This window comes from Seriola lalandi, unplaced genomic scaffold (genome assembly GCF_002814215.2).
Source record: "Seriola lalandi dorsalis isolate HSWRI2012SDOR001 ecotype SW California unplaced genomic scaffold, Sedor1 jcf7180002054666, whole genome shotgun sequence".
Lineage (NCBI taxonomy): Eukaryota > Metazoa > Chordata > Actinopteri > Carangiformes > Carangidae > Seriola > Seriola lalandi.
The window spans coordinates 69797-92306 of NW_019525219.1; the positions used below are offsets into that span (position 1 = coordinate 69797).

Consider the following 22510-nt stretch of genomic DNA (forward strand, 5'->3'; position numbering starts at 1 on the left):
TGATGACAGAAACTCTGAAGCTCTGCCTGAAGCAGCTGATGACGAGGATGATATGTTTGTGCCATGTGATCAGATATCTGCTCAGACAGTTTAGAAACAACTGATCACAGTAATGACTACTGGGAACTGCCAGTCATTAAGCAATAACAGCAACCGTACCTAAATCTCACACTATATAATATTGCAGCACATTCGCCGCATCGTGATTATCTTATAGACACATTTAAACATTTGAATTAAATGTGTGTCGAAGCTTGTTGGAAAGTGAAGAGAGCAGACGAAGGAAAGTTACTGCAAACAGAACAGACATGAGTTATTATTTCCAGGAAAGCTGGTGACGACTGAAAGGCTCTCTCGGTGCCTTCCGGTTGCACTCCCATAAAATGCTGATGTGGCACCCGTCTGCATTATATTGATTAAGCATCATAGACCTTTATCGATCGGGTGTGTACTGACAACAACTACGATGTGGTTTACAGAAGCACAGGAGCACAGCGACAGCAGGAGGGAAAGAAGCACACCGCAAAGACATTACGAGAATTCAGACCCTTGTTAATGGGGGGAAAAATAAAGTCTCGTCAGTCACACAGCATCGCCGTGAGGAGAGCTGTTTCACCTTGTTCTGCGAGGAAAGGATGACAAGGCACAAAAAGTCATCCAGGGCTCGAGGCAAATAACTTCAAGTACAAGTAAAAATTCATTAGTAACCTCAATGCTTACATGAAGCACTAAAAGACACAAATACTCCTCTTTAAAAACGGTAAAAACGGTGATTCACATGTTCTGCACTGAGTATAAACACCACAACAAACCAGCAAAACACAGTCGCAACACAACAACAACAACCGTCTACTTATTAACAAGTCAATCGCATCTTACCTCGTCCTCATCATCCCCTCTGCTAAAACTCAACCAGTCCGAATCATCACAAGTCTCAGTGTGACTTTACAGACACTCGCTTCACAGCTCTACTGAAGCTGCTCCTCGCTTATCTCCATGAGTCTACGTCTGTTGTTAGCCGTGATAGCCTGTTAGCTTTGAGCTGGGGTGTGTGCGGTGCGCCTCACGTACTGATATGAGAGATGGAGAGCAGAGAGACGAGAGGGAGGGAGGGAGGGAAGGAAGGAAGGAGGTGACGGAGAGGAGAGAAGGATCGCATCACACCCGCTCGAGCATCCGCCGGCCACGAAAAAGTGGATCACCTCTAGCTTCTTAATTTAGACGTGAGTGTGAGCATCACATGTCTACTGCGTTAGGCGGTTTCCTGTATCACACACACAATCAAGGACAAATGCCAGTGTCCTGCTATAACTCTCCTCCCTCTCCTCCTGCCCTCTCCATCCATCTCCCCCCTCCCGTCTCCCTCTCCATGTCCATGCTGCAGTCTTTAACCATAAAAAGGTGCCTCTCTTGCCTTTTATCATCAGAGACTTAAACCACAGAAATAAAAACAACAGACATCTGATTTTACATATTTTTAAACTAACATGCTGTTTATGTAAGTGAAAAGACAATTCTTCATTTGTTTAAATGTTTAACAGATGTTCCGAGGGACATGAGAGACAAAGCCCCTGAGCCATTTTGTACAGAACATTTTTTTGTTTTGTGCCTTAAATATTCATCAGCTGCATAATGGAAATGTTTGTGTGAAGTTACGTTAAGTTTTAATGGCTACTAGTGAATTCAGTCTGTTTTAAAGGAGCCATTTGTAAGTTTTGCTTTTGCTACATAGCTAACATTAGCATTAACAGCTGTTTACTTATCAGTTTTACCAGAAGCTTCAGGCATCGTTGCATTTTAAACACGAGGATATAATACGTCCTCTGAGCAGCTACATCTTCACGGCAGCCTGGACGCTACAGTGACTCGGTATCGGAAAGTGACCAGGGCTAGCTGGTTCGCATGCTAACTTCAGTAGAAGAAAAGAAGTGATAGAGATAGAAGGGAAAAAAAGATGGAGACAGCTCTTGGTGAGTAAATAAATGAAGTTTGACGCTGAACTCACAATGTTTCTTGGTAAGTAAACAGTTGTTGATGCTAACATTAGCTATGTAGCAATAGCAAAACTTACAAATACCTCCTTTGAGTTTTAAAGTTTCCTGAGGGGGAATGAAAAGCTCAAACTAGTAGCACCCTGTTAAACTGAGTTATATTCACCACCATACAGAAACAATACAACCTAGACAAATGTAAAATGTTAAAGCTGCTAAAATAATATTTTTTTTGGCTACTTGGGAGTTTTGAATCCACAACACTGATATATCATCAGTTCATAAAGTTGTTACAGCAAATCTATTAGCAAACAGCTACATTAATTAGCATTAATTTGGAGTCTTGAGTGTGTCCACCTTCTGTCTTGATGGTGCTGGACAGGAAGTGTACAGTGGTGTTAACAGAGCTTTTTGTGCAGGAAAACAGCTGCTGCAGGGAACAACGTTGATGAGAGACTGAGCCAAAATGGTAAAATTGCGGGCTGTAAAATCAAAACAAGGAGTTTAAAGATGTCAAAATACTCTGAGGGCCCGGTGGTAAATCTCTGCGGCTCACTAGACTCAACAGCTTTCACTTCACACTGTGTCACTGGATCTACTGTTGAAATGAAAATATTGATTACTGCAGCTTTAAAGTGTCATGTATATTGATTTAACACATGTTCTCAATCAATTAGTGCGTCCAACAAAAAAGCTTTTCTGTATACACTGACAAAACACTTGCTTTACTGATCTACCTGGTCTTCCACTTTGAAACCTGTTTGTTACTTGTGTTTACACACTCATGATCCTCTATTAGCAAGCAAAACAAAAAGAGGGACGTGCTCTACGTCTACAATGGAGGCAAATAAATAAAATTGCGTACAGCCAATCACGTGTGAACTCTCAGGTTTTTAGCATAAAGAAATTATAATATTTAAATCACAGTCTTCTGACGTTAAAACTGAGCATACACAACAGTTTTATTTGTCAAAGGTTTGCAACTGATGAACTGAACTCCAGCTTCACCACTGTCTGTTGAAATGATTATCAGCAATCAAACAACTCCTGAACGACGACGCCCCTCAGTCAACAATCGCACCGAGATGCTGAAATATTTTCCTTTAAGAATACCGAAACACACTCGGGTGTCAGCTTGGAACTAGTGTTGTCAGTATTTTCAGTATGTGTCAGTAGAGATATGTGGAAGTGAAACTACAGTGCCTGAGCCAGATCTCGAATCAGACCAAACCCGGGCCTTACCTCGGTGTATGCTGTCAAAGCAGATGACACACACGCGAGCCTCCTTCTCCAGGTACTTCAGCTTACACTTCCTGTTGCAGCACACGGCACAGTAAACCTGCCACAGAGGAGAGAGGATGAAAGAGACGTGGACAGTAAATCTTCACAAGGGTACAACAATACACAGTGCATCTAAGCATGTTTATCTATCTAGCTGTTTAAGTAGCTGTGGTCGTGCTGTGAACAATAGCACATCCTACACAGTCCCCTCTAATGCTGCTTTTAATCACTGGCCCTTAAAGGACTGAGCTCCAGCTTTAGGACACACGGCTCAGTGGAGATCTACAGAAGAGCTGGAAAAAGAACTGCTGACTCACGCTCTTTGCTTCCATGAGTCCACCATGCTATATTTGGTCCTGGGATGTAATCTGTTTTATTTAACGGACGATTCATAAGAACTTCCGCTTTAATTTCCAGTGTTTTCGAATTTTTTTATAACACTTTACAATAAGTAGAAAAAAATTAATAATTATGTAAAACAAGCACATAATGGAAAATCATATTTATAAACAACATGAAGGCTCTTAAAAACAACTGCAAATGCTTCATCCAGAGGATTAATCGATTGGTCGATTGACAAAATTAATCAGCAACTATTTTAATAATTAAATTGTTTAATTTCATTAATTTTTCAAGCACAAATGCCAAAAAAGTCTTTAATTACAGCTTCTCAAATACGAGGATTTGCGGGTCTCACATTACTGTCACCTCTCACATATCATAATGGGCATTTTCACTGTTTTCTGATGTTTTAAAGAACAAATTATTAATTGAAAGAAGCCAAAATACCAAAAATACATTGGTTCCAGCTTCTCGAATGTTAATGTTTGGTGATCATCTTATGTCTTCTATGATAACAAACTGGATATCTTTAGTTTTTGGATTGTTTGTCAGAGAAAACAAGCAATATGAGCATGTGCCTTTAGGCTGAAAACTTGTGATGGGCTTTTAAAAATCATCACAAAAACAGAAGAAGGATCACAGATGAACTGAATTCACAGCTGCCCAGAGATTTCAGCGGAAGTGGCTTTCAAAATAATGGATTCAATGAAATGTATATGCCGATTAACATACCTTCCCACAGGCTCGACAGTGATGCCGCCTCTTGGTGAAAGTGAACCTCTGGTAGCAGTTCATACAGTTGGGGGCTTCAGAGTCCGGCACCCAGGCGGGCTGCCTGCTCCCCAGCTCCTCCACTCCCTCTCTCTTCCAGTTCACTGGCCTGGCTCCCTCTGTGGGTGACTCCCCAGGGTAAGGTGGAGGCTCTGAGAGTTCGTCGTACCCCACACTGTAATCCTGGTGCTCCTGAGTGGCGTATATAGGGCTGGAATCCCTGATGTTGGAATGCTCCTCTGTAAGACTTGGGCTTACGGGTGAACTCTCTCCATCCTCTGCTGAACTTGGCCCTTTTGAAAAACCCCCGAGAGCCTGAGGCTGCTCCCCTCCTCCTCTTCCTTCTTCTTCTTCCCCTGCCGGCGGAGATCTTGCAGTTTGGCAGTGTAGCTGTTTCGGTCTTGCACCTCCATAGGAGGGCTGCTGATCGGGGCTACTGCTGTGCTGGGACTGGAAAGTGCTGCTGGTCAGAGAATGGCTGACACCAGAGGAGAGCTGTGGCTCCTCTTGGCAAGGTCCGCAAGAGTCCTGTGATTGTGATGGAGCACCAGGGTTAAAACTTCCTTCCACAGACACAGTCATTGTTCTGTCACTTTCTGGAGAAGCCAGACCCTCCAGCTCTTCCCGTCTACCTCGACCACAGCTTCTCAGTTCCTCTTCCACAAGCCTGTCCTCTAGATCCCCATTTGGTTCAGAGAGACTTTCAGGTTGCGTGCAATCTCCAGAAACGCTGCAGTCAGAGACGCCTCTGCCCTGCTCTGCTTCAGTGTGCGCCTGCAGGAATGCATCTAACTCTTCGTCAGTAACCAGCATCTCGGCCTGGTCGCTCTCAGGCAGATAATCGAACCCAAACTCAGGAGGTTCAACTGGACTGGGTTCTGATCGATCATTGGAGGTCTGGTCCGCAGAAGGGACGGCAGAGGCAGGTTCAAGAGAGACGTGCTGCCCCTCTGGTGACGGCCTGTCCTCTGCGACCTGCTGGGACACAGACACAGGTTCCCTCAAACAGGATCTCTCCTCCCTGCCCTCCAGCGCCGACTGGGAGTCTGCCTCTGTGTTCTCGGACACGTCTGACTCATCGCACTGATCTGAAGCTTGTCTCGACTCATCTCCTGTGGTCTTTGGTTTCACCAGAGCTCCACACATGGACACAGCTATGGGCAGGCACGATAAGCCCACTGGCTCACCTGCAGGAGACTCTGCCTCACCTTTATCTGAGGCTTCTTGTGACTCGTCCTCTTTATTAACTGAGGTTATTGTTGTTGTTGCTTCTTTAATGCTCTCAGCGTCCTCTGGTTGACAGACTTGGTTTGTACAGGCCACCTCCTCACAGTCCCTCTGCTCTCCGTCAGCTGACTCAGTGGTCCTCGGTGACGGTGAATCATCTGTAGACTCACAGCCCCTCTCCACCGCTGCAGGGAGAATGACGTCCAGCAGACTGAGTGATGCAGAGTATCCACCGGCCTGCTCGTGGGAGTCAAGACTCAGCAGCTCGTCTTTCCCTGCAGACGCTTGCTCTTCCTTAGTGTCTCTACAGCCGACGCTTTGGCTTTGACCAACCCCCACTTGCTCCTCCGTGACCACGGGGCTGTCAAAGTCCACAAGCAGCGCCTCCTCCTCCTGCATTTGCTTCTCCACCACGTCCAGCTCGCTGAAAGCGTCATGGCTGTTGGCCCTGACCAGGATGGCCGAGCTCGTGTCATTCACAAGGTCACAGACCGGCTTCAGAGCTCGGTCGGGGCAGGGGGGGGCAGAGCTTTTGGCTGGCCCGTGATCCACAGAGGAGAGAAGGTCCACTCCGGTGAGAGGCTGACCTTTGACCTCTCGGTCATCGGCGTTGCGGTTGTGACTGCCGGAGCGGTCGGGGCAGCTAGTGGCAGAACCATAGTGAAGAGAGTTGAGGTCAGGGAGGCTTGGAGGGACAGTGGACGCCTCTGAGGACAAACACTGAGAGCCCAGGGAGGAGAAGGGGTAAACAGAGGGCTTCAGGAAAACAGACGTGGAATCAAGTTCCTCTGTAAGCAAGAAAAAAACTGATGAGTTTAAAAAATGAGTTAAATTAAGATTCACAAAGATCAAACTATATTTCTGCTTTAACCAGATTAATACAACTTCCAGATTTTTATTTCTTTTTCAACCCACTTTACAAGAATTAGAAAAACGCATAAAGCGTAATTATCTTACTGAGCGGAAACAAATAGACAATTTATGACCGAGTGCTTGTTTGACAAAAAATGACAACTATTATTTATAATAATCGTGCAAGTCAGTTTTTAGATGTCCAGAGTTTACCATTCCCACATTCCCTCATCTGCAAATCCTGCTATCATCTGAATTTGCCCTTGAGGATCAATAAAGTCTCATCTCTCTGGTTTTTGAATTGTTGGTTGGACAAAACAGAAGATTTGATATTTAACAGATCAGACAAATCAATTACATCGTAAACACAATAAACAGATTAAACATTAACAAAAATAATCACTGTCATTGGTTGGTTACCTGTATTCAGCTCGAAGTCATCGAGCAGTTTGTCTAGATCACATACAGCTGCCTTGAAGAAGCTGTCCATGCTGGGCTAAAACAAAAGGGCCTTCAATCCCCTTCAATTCCTAGAAAGAAAAAAAAAAAGACATGTTGTAATACTGGGAAAAGAAAGTAAAATGTCAAACACCATGAACTGACAGACTCATATCTTTGCTCTTTAAGGCGGAACTGTAAATATTCTCTTGAAGAGCAAGAATCTAGGTCAGCTGTTGACACATTAACTCACTGTGACTTTCTTGTTTACTCACATGTAGAAAAGCGTAACAGCTCTAAGGGTTAATGCAAACAACAACACAAAGTCAAACATGACAAAATATAGCAAAAGCAAAGCAGCAAATATATATGAATGTGACCACGACAATCATTCAGGCTTAGTTACTGAAGCAGGAGTTTGTGTCAGCAGCTTCGTTTTTCGCCCACATGTTCAGAATTCATGATCAGAGCCTGCGGGACATCGACCACGCCTTAACACAGTCTAAATATTTACTATGTCAGGTAAGGAGTAGTTTGAAAATGACACAGAGGTTCATAACACTGACTTAACATAACATAATAAAGCTCATTAAACTCTGTGTTTTCTCTGCAGGTAAACAATGATGTCAGATCACAGGTGGACATGTTTTGTGGTTGTAGAAACTTTTAGAGGAGGTTTATGATGGAGCTGAAATCATTAGTCAACAGAAAAATGAACTATTTTGTCAAAAATACCAAACAGTCTCTGATTCCAGCTTCTCTGATGAGAGGATTTAATACCTTTCTTTGTCATACACTATTGTAAATTGATTATATTTGGGTTTAGGACTTATCGTTGAATAAAACAACAATTAACAGATGTCACCTTTGACTCTGCAAAGCTGCGATGAGCATTTTTTCACTAGATTAAACTAAACAATTATTGCCAGATTAATCGATAATGAAAATAACTGCTGCAAACTTATCTTATGCAAAACAAAATTGTGAGGCTTTCTTGTTACCCAGCTGGAAATGTACAAGCTTGCAAAATGATATTATTTACCTGTTATGTAACCAGGAAAGGCCAGGAAAACACTGTTAAACTATAGCATGATATTGTATTACGCTAGCTGCTACATTCACTATCAAGTGTCAGATAATAGTGTCTATACTGAATCTGATATATCACCCTGCTCTTTTCAAGAAAAAGAATCTAATCTTTATAATAGTATTCGTATGATAGTCACATTTTGCAAAACATCCCTGAGTGTGCACAGACGTCTACAAGCCCTTCTGCATAATTTTTAATAATTAGCTGAATATTCTGAAATGCAAAAGCTGACAAAATAACACGATTTGAAGAACACAAGCTGTCTGGCTGTAAATAGAGTATACGACCTGCGTAGAGAAGGGTCCATCACCATTATCCTCACACAGACCAGTTTCACAGTAAACACACCGTGTTGCATCATGTGAGTTTATCCTATCGTCACTCAACACATATGTATTAGTGATTAATGTCAACACTAAATAATTAAGTTTCTTCTGTTTGGTGGGAAAATGGTTTACACTTTGATTATTAACGTTTTTACTTTCAAATGAAACAACTGTTTAATTCTGTATAATCTGCAGCACAATTTTGTTTAATTTTCAAAAAAAAGTTGAGGGTTTTTCCACTGAGGCTTGAACATTACCACCTGGGGGCAATGTCATGACTTTCCTTCTCCATGTTGCGCAGGAGACACACTGTCTAATTTCAGATGGCCCGCAGCTCTTTGGCTGAGCAAGCTACAGAAAGCTCAAAACAACTGAGAATCAACTTTGACCAGAGGGAAATATTAACATCTATGTTATGGCACCTCATGACTGGGAGAACAATGTGATACATAAGTCATAGATGTCCTGAACTCAACCTCTGTGCAACAGCACAAGGAAGAAACCTGCACAAGCGACTCACAGTAAGACAGATGTGTGTAATGGTAATGTGGTGTTGTGGCTCAGTGGGTCTCGGACAACATGGTGCCTGCAATAACACACAAAGCTCATACGACAACAAACCACACTGTGCTTCAAGTGTGTGGAAGAGCAAACTGATAAAACTATCACTCCCACTAAATTCAGCTTCAACCTCAGCGTCAATAATAAACACAGCAGCACCCCATTATACAGCACTTCTGCATGATACTGATCATCCCACAATAAGAAATGATAAACCAAATTCTCCTCTCTAACTCTGCCTCACTTCTTCTCTCCTAAACTTAAGCTCCATGGATCGAAATAAACTTCAATAAAATCTCAAATATGCCTTTAAAAAAATCAAAACGGATTAATATTACTGGGAATGAAAACAGGTCATTTTCAAAGAAAGCAAATCGATAGCATAGTTAAAAATAACTGATGGCAAACATCAAACACTTTCTAAAAATTAACTGCCTAAAAAAAATCTGATGTCAGAATATTTTTAAAGCATTTTAATCAGATGACTGATCTGCTTTCTTGCAATTAATGTAATTAAAACACCTCTTACAAATGCTTGTTTCTCCAGACAATAATGCATCACTTTGTTCTGTATACCTGCGTAGCAGAAGGAGGAAGTACTGTTGCCTTTACACAGAAATCAGCTGATGTAGACCCCAACAAAAGAGGAAGCAGGCTGTAGTGACTCCACAACACAAAGGACACTAAAGACAGCTATGACTGTAGTCACACCTGCTTTTTCCACAAGTCTGTGTGCTGATGATGTATAGATTCAGCAAATAACTTCAGAAAGCACCCTCCCTGCTTCTCTGCACTGCTGGTTACCATGCAGACTAAATATGGGTGGGAATGAGGAAGTCATCCGGTTAACCATCACAGTAAAATAGGCACATCCATGAATTTGAAGTAAATACAAAATAAGGAAGTACCTCTCTAACTTTATTTATTATCTTTATCTTTATTTATCTTTTAACATTTTTATTTCATTAATTGGTGGCTCCATCCCACCTACCCCTTATACCCCACGCCTACACCTCTTGGCTGCAGATAAGCAGGAAAGTAAAAACAACTGCCTTAGCTTCCCTAGATTTACAACATGTAGCACATAGTAGTTGCCTACTGTTTCTGAATTTACCAGGTCTGAGAGGTCTTCATAACGTCACAGCTTCAACTGAGATTTTCAATCACATACAACAATCTTATGTTAAGGTCAGGTAGGATCTGGAAATGTATTTCTAGGAGTGAAGAAGCTGTAAAGCTACTGAGCTAAATTTGGAAAAGAAGACTAAATATGGAGGTGAGGTGTTATGGTAACAGTTTCATCACTCACCACCAGCTCTGCTGTCACATTTATCGAAATGTGTGAACCTATTTAAATACTATGAGGTCACCATACTGAATACCAACTATCAACATACAGTGTAGATGTTTACAACTGCAGTCACAGAACCTGACAGGTCACAGATATCACCGTAACACCCGATAGCAATCATATCAACGCAGAGCTGCGTATCATTAATAAAAATTAACACATTCAAATGCCATTTAAAGAGCGTTTTGCTTAATGTTCACATTTCACAAGAAACCCCACATCACAAAAAGGTAGCTTGGCTGACATTTTTTAGCATGATGGTGAATTGGTGTCCACTCTGTGCCGTTTTAAAACCTTTATTAAATTAGCACACAAGCTAACTAACCTGGATAGCCCAACGGTAAGCTAATGATGCACATGAAACCGTTGACGTTAGCAGGCAACGTTAGCAACTAGCATTTTAACCATAGCAAAACACTACACACGACAAGCTACTAATAACACTGCCCGTTGTTTGTCACCTTGTATGAACGTGATAAACCTGAAGCAGGTGTAGCTAAACTTAGCCTGTTAGTTATTATTATTGAACGCCGGCTAACCAACCCAGCTAGCTCACTGTGGGTTAACCTGGTTTGTTTCTGATTCTCTTACCAGCACCGTTTTTAATCCATAGCCCCGACGTTGTCTTCAACAATAACGCTCATCTTCCGTTTCAAAACAGGAGCAAACGTGGCCGGTATCGTCGTCTCATTCTCCAAGAATGACAGTTAAAGTTGCCGGGGAAGCTAGCTCTTGGATTAGTTTTACTGGAGACTCAAACGGCCATCTTGAGCTGGGCTGTCGGGGAGGTCACGGGCTGTGCTCAGACCGTTTGTCATGTAATTATTCTGCATATAAAAAAACGGCAGATAGTCAGGATTAAAGTTCAGAAAAGTTATGCTAATTATTCTATTTTTATGTTCATTACCCACTTTATTACCCACTGACTCCTCTTTTGGTGTTTCTCATATTATATTGATAGACATGAATATCCAGTTACAGTTGTTTTCATTCTGAAGTTTCGACAAAAAGTACATATTTTGTTGGTTTTTGAGGTGAAAAGAAGTAAATAAAACCCCTGCAGAAAGAGGACGTTAAGATTGAGCCTTTTTTCAAATGTAAATGCACTATTACTTTTTATTTTATCAGCATAAATAATAAAACTAAACAGTAATGGAATGTGTAAAAGTCAATACTTATCAAGACTTTTTTATCTTGTGACCCAGTGGACTAAACGACCTAACTGTACATTATAGTTAAAACTATCTCCAGCTCCAGTAGCTACAACAGTAAAATGCTGCAAACATACTGATAAATAATATATCAGTCACAGAACTCCTTTTTACTTTCAATTCTTTAAGTACCAGTGCATTTTGCTCATAATACTTATGTTCTTTTACTTAAATAGGATTTTGAATGCATGTGGAGTATTTTTACAATAATAAGTTGTACTTTACTTAAGTAAGTGATCTGAATACTTTTTCCACCATTGGCCTTTTCATTACCCCAGTACCTCTGTGTGTGTGGAAGATAAATATATAAATAAACACAGGTAATAAACACAACATTAGAGGGCAGCAGAGAATAACAGTGTTTGAGTCAGGGCACAAGTTCATCATTGTTATTCTAAGGTACAGTAATTAGTAGATATAACCTATTTTGAAAACTATTATTATAATTATTGTTATTAAACAATTTTTCTGACATTCCATTTTATTTATTTGATCCATGTGAGGGTTTGTGTATGGTAGCTCTTCATATTCCTAATTAATTCAAAGATATCAGTTCATTTCACTGAGTAGAAATCATAGAAACTGACATTTTTTATGCTGTAAGCAGACAAATACAAATGCATTTGAAAAACAAGAGGTTGAATGGTAACAGAGTCTCTTATTTTAAGTTAAACAGGTTTGTTTTTTGTGAACTCTAATTAAATGTAATGGATCTTCTGCTACCGGTGGATATAAACCAACTCAAACCCTTTCCCCATGTAATTCTGAGTCTGACCATGTCACTCCAGACCGATGGGTGGCGGTAGCGCGCCAGGACGCCGGCTGTCAGCCATTTAAAAACAACATCAAAAGAAGTCGAGGAGAAACGGAAAGAAACAGGAAGAAGAAGAAGACGAGATCGGTTCCACAATGACTTCGACCAGGAGACTAGGCAAGGTAAAAAATCCCAAATTAATCCATTTATTCCACTTTGAGAGGGTTTAAATAACTTGTATCGGCTGTGTGCGTGTAGCTACAGACCCGTGGACCACGAGAAACCGTCCAAGTGTTTGTCGTTCGCGTGTCCGACAAAATGAAAGGATAATGACGTCCGACAGACGGTGACTGAGAGGTAACTAGTTAGTTAGTTTGAGCCGCCGGCGGAGCGTGATTCAGCACTAACACAAAACTGTCAAATACAGCATCAAGTCCTGCAACATGTCTGTGTGTGAAGCGGGAGCTGATTACACTGTGTGTCAGCGGGAAGTGTGTGAGCTTGTGTTACGTGCTGTCACCGTCTGAAGGCAGCAGCTGTATCAAAAACATGGAGACTTTGGGGTTGGGGCGTGACGTTAGACCTCAGCTGGCCGATTTATCTTATAAAAAAACAACTACTATGGCAACAGTTATTAATTAATCGATCGGCAGAAAATTAATTGTTACTTTTTGTCATTTTTGAAGCAAGCAATGTTAAAATATTTTCTGATTTCAGCTTCTCCAATGTGAGGATTTGCTCTTTTACAGTATATTTATTTTCATTATTAATTCAATAATCAGTTGATTTATTTTGCAATAAAGTTTGGGCAGATTACATATTTAATTTATTTATTTTTTATTAAAGTGAAAATAAGTAAATACAAACCCTACAGTCATTAGACATTCAAAAATATTCAAAATGTTAATGCAGTGTTAGTTTCTATTTCACAAAGAAAGAAAAAGTAAACCGGTCCTTCCTGCAGATCACTTATGTTCCGCTCACACAGCAGGTTGAAGATCTACCCACATATTGTCAGTGATGCTCAGCTTCAGCTTGTGTTTTCTTGAAGTAGTTCATGTAGTAGTAGTTCATTTTGAAGTGTCTTTGCTTTGGATTGTTGTCCTGTTTTTTAGAAGCCGGCTCTATTTCACTTTCACTTTCTTGAAGTTGCTGATAGTTAATGGAATCCATTCATCCCTTCTGGTAAAACTGACGGGAACTGTGAGTTTACAAACAACAGTGTCATGACTAAAAAATAAAATCCTTCTGATTCATGGTGTAAGAATGTGAATAGTTTATTAAAGCATCATGACAAATAAAACCACACAAGCCACTTTTTGAGGAATTCTTCAAAAACCTCTTCCCTGATTTCACTCCGGTGACTGATTATTAGATAGTTCAACCTTTTTAAACCACTAAAAGATTGTTTAAATGAAGCAATATGAGATGTTTTATAGAGGAAGTGACCTGCTAACAAGTCATGAACATCTGAAATATGACGATATGTGTAATGACTTTCAGTAAATGACTTTCAGTGCGGCTGCTCAGCCATCACAGTCTCATACTTACAGTTTCATTTCGTCATAAAAGGATTTGGTTTGTTAGGAATTCCCCTATGTCATAACAAGAGTGAAGTATCTTGTTATCACTTCCTGAATTCCCGTGACAGACCAGTTTTATTATTCAGATGAGTTACTGTGATGTGTTTAATGACAGGAAGTAAAACAGCTTGTACAGATTTTCTACTTCCTGTCGGTAAACAATGTAAAATAGAACTAACTTCATTTTTTCTTCTGTAATTTATGAAACCAAAGAAAAATTGCAACGAAAGCTGCAGTCGATGAATCGATTTAATATTTTTCTTACGTCACACAAGAAGAACAAAGACAGATGTGATTTCCTGGATAGGAAATAGAATCGCAACTTTAGAAATATTTTGTTGAGTGTTTTTTTTTTATTCACGTGGTTTTAAGAGTCTAAAAGGATTCTGGAAATATCCTGGTAACAGCAGTGAGTGTTATTTTCCGAAAGTCAAACGCTTACTCGCTCTGTGATTTAACTGTAATGATCATTCATGCCCCAATAGCTTTTAACTGAGGCTGGGATTAGTAGCTCGTGGCGTTGTGACAGATTAAGGGGCGGGTAAAGCCACGTTGACCTGAAACGATTAATCTGTTTGTTGACAGACAAAATAGCTAATTGGCAACTGTTTTGATAATCGTTTATCGTAATCGATGATAAAAGCATAAATGCAAAGATCAATCCTGGGATCTTAAGAATCCATATTGGATCACTCAGATAAATTGGGTTAATTGGAAAATTGTTTTGTCTGGTTGTTTGTTTCGTTTCGTTTTGTTTTCTCCTCCAGCTCTGGTCGCCGTGGATTCTGGGAAATTCTGATGGAAGGAAATGAATCATTGATTAATGAAGGAAATAACCTGTAGATTAATCAATAATGAAAATAATCATTAGTTGCTGCCACATAAGCATCATAGCAGAGCAGTTGTAATAATTAGAGAGTCTTAATGTTGGTAAAGATGTTGTACATGACGTCAACACTTCTACATTATTGAGCAGAAAGTGAAGCATGTAACACAAAGACAACATTGCAGCATTCATGTGAAAACTATAGCAGGAGAATAAATGTGGAGCAGAGTGGATCTGACTCACTGTGGAGAGAGTGATGTAACTGTTTACTGTCTGACTGGATTCACTCCATCAGGGCCACATTACACAGCTCCTGTACGTCTGGAAGCTTCTCACCTGGCAGCACTTATTCCCCCTGCTGCCTGTCTGAAGCGCTAACATTATTGTTCACACGCAGCAGCCACTTTATTAGGTACACCTGTGCAATCTAATGCGGCATCCCGGCCTCGATATCGACCTGTACAAAGATGATAACGTTCAGCTTTTGTCGGCATCGTTAGAAATGTCTAAATTCATTCTGTCTGTTTACATACACAAAGGGAGCAGAATATTAGGAACACCTGAGTGAAATGAAATGAAACACCACACCTGTGACCTTGATGCTAAAAAGTAGAATTAAATCAACACCTCTGTGAAGAAAAGGAATATTATAGGCATCATTAAAGTAGATGTTATGACAGAACAGTTGTACAGGTCAGAGTGCATTCTCCACTGAGGTGTCAGTAATCTCATGATTTGATCACATTTTAAATCCAGTATGTTTTTTGTTTTTTTCCAGGAGCTCGATGACATCCGCAAATCTGGGATGAAGCATTTCCGCAACATTCAAGTGGATGAAGCAAACATCTTGACCTGGCAAGGCCTCATTGTTCCTGTGAGTCCCGAACTGCTTCTAAAATAACTTGTTTAAAATCCAAATCCGGAAACCAATGGAAAAATCAAATGCACATTTAAGATCCTAAAAAGTCAATCAGATTGAGTTTTAAATTGACTCATGGATCTAACGTTAGAGCTGCTGTCAATCAAACACAGACACCAACACACCCCACCAGCTGCTATTTCCCCAGACTCTTCTCTTCCTTTTTTAATAATAATAAAGACTGTTTTCTCTCCCCATCTGCAAAGGATTGTGCTCCGTATGACAAAGGAGCGTTTCGGATCGAGATCATCTTCCCCGCCGAGTACCCCTTCAAGCCTCCCAAGATCACCTTCAAGACGAAAATCTACCACCCCAACATTGACGAGAAGGGTCAGGTCTGCCTGCCCATCATCAGTGTGGAGAACTGGAAGCCAGCCACAAGGACCTGCCAAGGTGAGGCGGGGGGGGGGGGGGGGGGGGGGGCTGTGCTGCGGTCTGAGCTGTCTGTGCAACTGCTGGTTGTCAAAGAAGCTCATTAATCTTTCCTCTCTGAAAGTTACAATCCTCCAGATTCTCAAACACCAGACGTCGTTTTTGTTATAATTCATTTTCAGTATGCTAACTCTTAGCATGTTAGCTATGCAGTATATTTGTATCCTGTAATTGACTGTTCACTAAACACCCTCTCCTGAGCAGCTTCTGTCAGGGGTTAATCCCAGTTTAGCAAACGTGCAGAGGCCACAGGAAGGATCTCTACACAGAGAGTTCAGAGACTACAGGAGCGGCAGTGTAACATTAGCATGTCCAGCTAGTTAGCTTATTACCTACAGAGGTAACGGGAGATGAAAGGATTCTTCCTTTGAGTCGTGTGTCATACAGAAGGTTTTGAACTGTTCTTGGACAAAAAGAGACACATTATTTATCTCAGGGAAACTGATTTTCTGACAGACCAGTTGATTAATCAAGAAAATAATTGGCAGATTAATCGATTAAGAATACAATACAATATCAGTGTTAGCTCTTTACGGTGCGTTTACCAAACGCATCCGTTAGTCCTTTTTCCTCTTGTACCGTCAAAGAGAAAATACATCAACAAGTATGTAAACTAATGCAGATGTTTTCAGAGAAAACTAACTGCTGGGTGTGGAAAACAGCAGCTTGTTTCTGCTGCTGCCAAGTGACACAAACACCATTTACTGCAGGTTTAAAAATAAATAAAAAATCCTCACTGCTGTTTGTGATAATGTGAAGTTTGCCTAAATCATTGTCTCTCTCCTCCAGTGATCCAGTGTCTCATTGCTCTGGTGAACATCCCTCAGCCCGAGCACCCGCTGAGGGCAGACCTGGCAGAGGAATACACTAAAGACCGCGCAAAATTCATGAAGAACGCCGAGGAGTTTACAAAGAAACACAGTGAAAAGCGACCTGTGGACTGACGACACAACACTGACACTGTTGGCCTCCTTTCTGTTTCCTGTTCAAAGAGCTCACCCTGACTGTCTGTTCTTATCTCTAAACCACACAGAGATGCCCTGTTCTCGCGTACCTGCATTGTTTTAGCACTCTCCAACCACTCCTTAATAGAGGCTCGTGTTTCTGTTTCACTTTGCCAAAAAAAAAAAGAAAAGAAAAAAGAAAAGCAGGACTTTTTTTTTTGGTGAATAGGCAGGCTCTGGTCTCTAGGTGTCACCTTATGGTTTGTTAATGACTTCTTTCTACTGATTTCTTTTTAGAAAAAAATAAGAAAATTGTCAGAGGTGGCATCCTGGAAAGTAAATTGTCCAAAATAATGAAAAGTGCTGTTCTGCTTACTTAAATGTTGAATGTTCTCTCAGATTAATCATTAGCTTATGCAGACCTGTTTACAGATTTTTAAGCTTTGTTTTTCAAAAGTTAAAAGTGCTCAGCATCCGATGCTGCTGTTTATATCTGTTGTCTCTTTTATTTAGCTTTTTGTTTCTGTTTTCCCTCCAGATGCACTGTACTCTTTTGTTACTGATGCAGAATTACACACAGTTTATCAGAAATTTATGATGACGTTCATGTGTCCTTTGAAAATGTCTTTGTATTTTGAGATGTTGGGGGAAATAAATCCCTTATAATTAAAATCCTTCCACCTCTGTTGGCCTCCCAGGAAAGTGCATACTGTCAGTGAGCGTTCATTTTCATGCAGGTGGGGAATTGGATGTTTTTGTTTTGATGACCTAACTACTGGATGTCTGGATGTCGGACAGAAGTTCCGCGGCACTTATCGATTTCTTTTGTTCTTAAATTTTGTGACCTTATCTTCTCTTGTTCAAACACACACTGTTCAGAGGAAATGAGACAAACATTTTTGGCTTTAAAATAATTAAAAACGTGCAGGTTTGCTCTTCGTCTGCTCTCTTATTTGATTTTACCCATGCTGATATACAAGACGCTGACATGACCTTTGACCTGCAGGTAAACAACAGCTTTAATCGGCTTCTCTCATCATAAACACGACGACGGTCAACATTTCCTGATAGCTGATGAATCCTAGCACATCCAGTATAAAGGCAATAAATCCAGCTGCAGGTGGACGACAGAGACTCGTTCAAGAATAAAGATTTGTGACGGATGCTTAAACAAACCTGTGTGGCTGTTGTTTTATTATCTTCACATTACGGGTCCCCTGGAGTCTTTGAATACGCTACAACAAAGAAAAACAAATGAATAAAAGAGCAGAGAAACAGAAATGCAGCTGCTTCCAGACATAAGAGCTCACTGTGAAAATCATGTGAAGCCCCGTCATCGCTCCAGCTGAACAACACCTTCATTCATCCCCTCTGCCGAATATAGTTACACAATAAATACAGTAACACAGGATCATTTAGAAGATACGAGTATGAGAGAGAAGATACAAAATGTAGTAAAAGACTCAAATGATTAATTATATAGGCTACTTAAATAACATAAATGAGAAATAAAAGTGACAGAGAGGCTGGTAACACTTCCAGCTCGTGATTTACAGAGTAATTATATTTTATGAATTAAATACACATATACTGGTTCCTATTGATAATTAACTGTAATCTAATTTAAATAAAAGGAGAAATAAACTATTTACAAGCAAAATTTAAATTTGGGGAAAATGACATTAACCTCATTATTCTTATTGTGTAATTAAAATGTAAAAAGGAAAATCAGTCACATTATATTTCAGCCTGTATACCTTATTCTTACTGTGCAGTTAAAATGACCTGTAATAATAATAATAATAATAATAATAATAATAATAATAATAATAATAATAATAGGTTCCTCATTAAATATTAAACATCAGCCATGTTTGATCCACCAACATTTAGACCTACATGTTATAATATAAGATTATGTTATGTCATAGTTTTTTGACATTAGAAGCCTTCTATATATATATATATATATATATATATATATATATATATATATACTTTACACAGTAACAATAAGGTCTGTGTGCTGTAAAATAATGTGACTTTTCTCCCCTTATTATTTACACAATAAGAAAAAGTTTCCAGTTCTTACCAAAATACTTGGATTATCATTTATTTCTATAAAAACTTCTTCTAAAATGCTGAATTTTTACTCAAACAAAAATCTTCTTCCACTGTACCTTCATCTGAGCACCTGTGAGAACCAGCAGGTGTTTACCTGGTACCTGACTCACACCAGGAGACTATACTGTAAATCTCAGGCTGTATTATAAAGAGTTACCAGGTTTTCACAGACAACACCAGAAACAGATGTTAAACAGATGTTCCAGATGTGAAATGAAAGGGTCGGAGTGAAATAAGAGATAAATGAGAAGTAAAGAAAAGTCAAACTGTTCAATACTGTCGGCTTTATTGGAGTCAGGGTTACAGCGAAGACCTTAACTTGAGGTAGAATTTCCCCTAACAGCAGACCATGTCTAAGTTTAGGCTACACTAAAGATTTGAAATCTTAGTGAGGGAGGTGTGAAGAAGCAGCCTCCTCTGTGGCGGCGGACCGACGTCGTTCTGAGGTTTTCTCCGCGGGCTCGGTTTGGGAGGGAGCGAGCGAGCAGAGAGCTGACCTCCTGCCAACGCTGACGGCATCATGAGTCCAGCTCTTTACTTCCTGAACTGAGTGATGGGAGCCGGGACTTTGATGTCCTGGCCCTTCTCCAGCCTCTTCTCACACTCAATCAGGTAGTTGACTCCGTCGACCAGCAGCTGCACCAGCTCCACCTAAAAACACACACACACCTGAGTTCATTTCTGCAGCAAAGCAAGGCCTCTGATTGGCTCTGAAAGTGGAAATGATGAAATAGAGTTCCTAATTAACATGAACAAATAAACACAACAAAATAAACATTTCTTAAAGCTCCATATTTTCTTCTTCTTCTGTGTTTTATCTGAAGTGTTGATCCATCAGAAGATATAAAAAACATCTCAGTGTAGTTTCACATCTCCTCTCTCAGGCTTCTCTCTGGAGCTCTAGTAACAACAGGTCGGTGAGCCAATCAGAAGAGAGGAGGCTCTGAGCCTCTCTTCTGATTGGCTGACTGTTTTCTGAGTGATCCAATAAAAATATAGCAGATTTCAGGTAAAAACACTCAGAGAAACCAAATCCTGCAAGGTTTGGATGGTGGGTCCAGGTGGGCGGGGCTTGGGGGTGTGGCTGAGGTGACTGCTTTGTTGTGACATCGCAGATCAATAAATCAGTAAAACAAAAGACCTTAGTGACTAAGGTAAGGGAAAAAAAAAACTAAAGGTACCAGCTTCCCAAAAGTGCTAACGGGTATCACCGGCGCTAACGGCAGCAAATCAACAGTCTCCATGGAAACAGTAGAATTCTACTGCTGTAAAATCTCTGTCACTGCTGCAGATGCTTTCATGTTTTTTCTTCACTGAGGAAACATTTGAAGAGATTCTGTGCATCACCCTTAAATACTTCCCTCAGCTATGGAGAAATTAAACCTTAAGTGTGATTATTTAAGTAGAAAACTCAAGGTGTTTTGTGTAACAGGCTCCAGTTTCTGAATACAGGCTGTGTGCATTTCTCTGTTGTCTCTGATACTTTCACAGTATTAATATAAAACATAGACCTGATCTATAATCAAACTACACAATGACATCTACCTTTATACAATATGGGACCTTTAAAGGCAATATGATTGATCGATATTGATTGATCCTCACCTCAGACTTGCCCAGACGGTCGTTGTTGGAAATGTCGAAGGTGTCTCCGGTGGCGGCGGTGTCCACTCCTCCTGTGCCTCTCTTCTGCAGCCGCAGGTTGTCCAGGATCTTGGAGAATCGTGAGTCCTGCAGAGAGTTTTCAGTCATTTGTAACATGGTGCAACAACCGCAGTAAAAAACAAAACAAAAACAACCAACACTGATTTCCAAGAGCAGAAATTCAAAAGTTAATATTGATTCAAATTCACACTAGTTTCATTACAGAATAGTTGTTTGAGCATTTCATCGTCAGGATCTGATGAAAGTTTTGGGCTGAAGTCGAGATTCAAACTTCATTCTTGACCTTGGAAACAGTAGTTGACACCACAGGGTCCATTCAGGAGCTTTTGACTGTATCACATGATCTTCCTCAGATTAAATTTAGAGGATGAGGTTGGTGTAATTTTGATTAAACAAACAGGAGGAGATAGAGCATTTGTTGGGGACTATTTTCAGCAGCGGATTAATCCACATTAGGTGGTCTAGAAGACAGATTGCTCCTGTCAACCTGGTTGCGCTGTAACTTAGTGTGTGTGTGTGTGTGTGTGTGTGTGTGTGTGTTACCTTGCTGAGCTTTGGCAGGCGTACATGCACACCCGCCCTGAGGCCGGTGCCCAAGTTGGAGGGACATGTGAGGACGTAGCCCAGACGCTCGTTCCACATGAACTCCCAGCCTCTCTCCTGGATCAGATGCTCCACCTACAGGATATCAAGAAGCTTTAATACGACTCCTCAGTGGTTTGAGCTAAATGCTAATGTCAGATAAAGTATTCAATAAGTTTAAATTTTGACCTGATGATGGCGCGTGGCGGTGGCTGCACGCCAATCACATTAACTATCAAAACGACCTGTTTGTGTTTATTTCCCAGCCTCCACTTCACCTGCTTGAGTCCTCTGCAGAACCTCTCAAACACCCTCTTCATGTTGCCTCCCTTCTCCATGGAGATGACTCTGGTGTGGTCCTCCTCGTTCACCCAGATCAGGAAGGTCTTCTCGTTGTTGTGCCTGAAGAGAAGCAGCTAAATAAAGAGCTCTGCAGGTGAAACACCGCTCTCACCATCAGACATGACTCAGCTGTCACCAAGGACCTGGTGTCAGCAGACACATTGATATTCAAGCTGCTGCTCGTCTGTGTTGAATTCATTTGTGCAACAGTGTTATGACACACACACACACACACACACACACACACACACACACACACACACACACAAAAACACACAAAAACACACTTCCTGTTGTTGGTTTAGCTGCCTGAAAGTTGTTTTTTTTTCCACCAACATGCGTCAAAAAGCAAAATCTGAGTGTTTGTCTCCACAGAATGAGGACGGATATTTATAATGAAATAAACGGTGCAGTGGATCAGCATGTGGGAGCTCTGCTGGTGACTGAAGGTGACCGGACCTTTTCCATCAGAGCTCCAAACTGTGGAGCAGCCGCCCTGCTGAGATCAGACAGGACACGTCTTTAATGTCTTTTAAAACTTTATTTTGTCCTAAAGCTTTTCTGAATGTCTGATCTGTTGTTGATGTTTTATTTTCCCACGATACGGACAATCTGTATTTTCATGTAACTTACTTCTGATTTGTGACGTGTTTGTTTTTCTCTTGTTTTTAATTCCTCTTTTCTTTCTCTGAAGCTTTTTGTAACTTTGTTAAGAAAAGTGTTGTATAAATAAAGTTTTTTTTATTGTTATGTGGCAGTTAGAGTCACACAGCATGCAGGAGAGCTGAGGAGACCCCTACCAGATGCCCCTGGCGTCTGGCCAGTCTCGGGCCATAAAGGCACATGTCAACAACGGAGAGACAGGCTTGTCAAACAAGAAGTGGTCCTGAAGGTGGGA

The 22510-nt window shown here is 40.7% G+C and overlaps 3 protein-coding genes across 6 annotated transcripts in view; 1 reads left to right on the forward strand and 2 right to left on the reverse strand.

Annotated features, from left to right (window-relative positions):
- The window catches only part of zfyve16 (zinc finger, FYVE domain containing 16), a 22734-nt gene extending 11719 nt beyond the window's left edge, over positions 1-11015 (reverse strand). For both annotated transcript variants that reach the window (XM_087177950.1, XM_023421203.2), the window contains exons 1-4: positions 10822-11015; positions 6885-6994; positions 4347-6400; positions 3234-3330 (exon numbers count right to left, since the gene is read on the reverse strand). In XM_087177950.1, coding sequence (XP_087034076.1) covers positions 3234-3330; positions 4347-6400; positions 6885-6954 — 2221 coding nt within the window. In that variant the 5' untranslated portion in view covers positions 6955-6994; positions 10822-11015. The remainder of the gene's footprint in view (positions 1-3233; positions 3331-4346; positions 6401-6884; positions 6995-10821) is intronic.
- A 1222-nt stretch (positions 11016-12237) lies between these two features.
- On the forward strand, positions 12238-17837 carry ube2l3a (ubiquitin-conjugating enzyme E2L 3a). Its single transcript, XM_023421227.2, has 4 exons — positions 12238-12377; positions 15383-15478; positions 15730-15916; positions 16745-17837. Exons 1-4 carry the CDS (start codon positions 12351-12353, stop codon positions 16897-16899), a joined length of 465 nt encoding a protein of 154 aa, XP_023276995.1. The 5' UTR covers positions 12238-12350; the 3' UTR covers positions 16900-17837.
- Positions 17838-19287: 1450 nt separating this feature from the next.
- ckmt2a (creatine kinase, mitochondrial 2a (sarcomeric)) overlaps positions 19288-22510 on the reverse strand; it is a 10218-nt gene continuing 6995 nt past the window's right edge. For 2 of the 3 annotated variants that reach the window (XM_023421197.2, XM_087177951.1), the window contains 5 exons: positions 22413-22498; positions 21549-21672; positions 21232-21366; positions 20629-20754; positions 19288-19674 (listed from right to left, as the gene is read on the reverse strand). In XM_023421197.2, coding sequence (XP_023276965.1) covers positions 19558-19674; positions 20629-20754; positions 21232-21366; positions 21549-21672; positions 22413-22498 — 588 coding nt within the window. In that variant the 3' untranslated portion in view covers positions 19288-19557. The remainder of the gene's footprint in view (positions 19675-20628; positions 20755-21231; positions 21367-21548; positions 21673-22412; positions 22499-22510) is intronic. The other variant, XM_023421198.2, reaches the window with a different exon arrangement.

Coding starts and splice junctions, on each gene's coding strand:
- ube2l3a (XM_023421227.2), top strand. CDS start 12,351: ATGACTTCGACCAGGAGACTAGGCAAG. Junction 15,479..15,729: donor GGCAAGGCCTCATTGTTCCT/GTGAGTCCCGAA, acceptor CCATCTGCAAAG/GATTGTGCTCCGTATGACAA. Junction 15,917..16,744: donor AGCCACAAGGACCTGCCAAG/GTGAGGCGGGGG, acceptor TCTCTCCTCCAG/TGATCCAGTGTCTCATTGCT.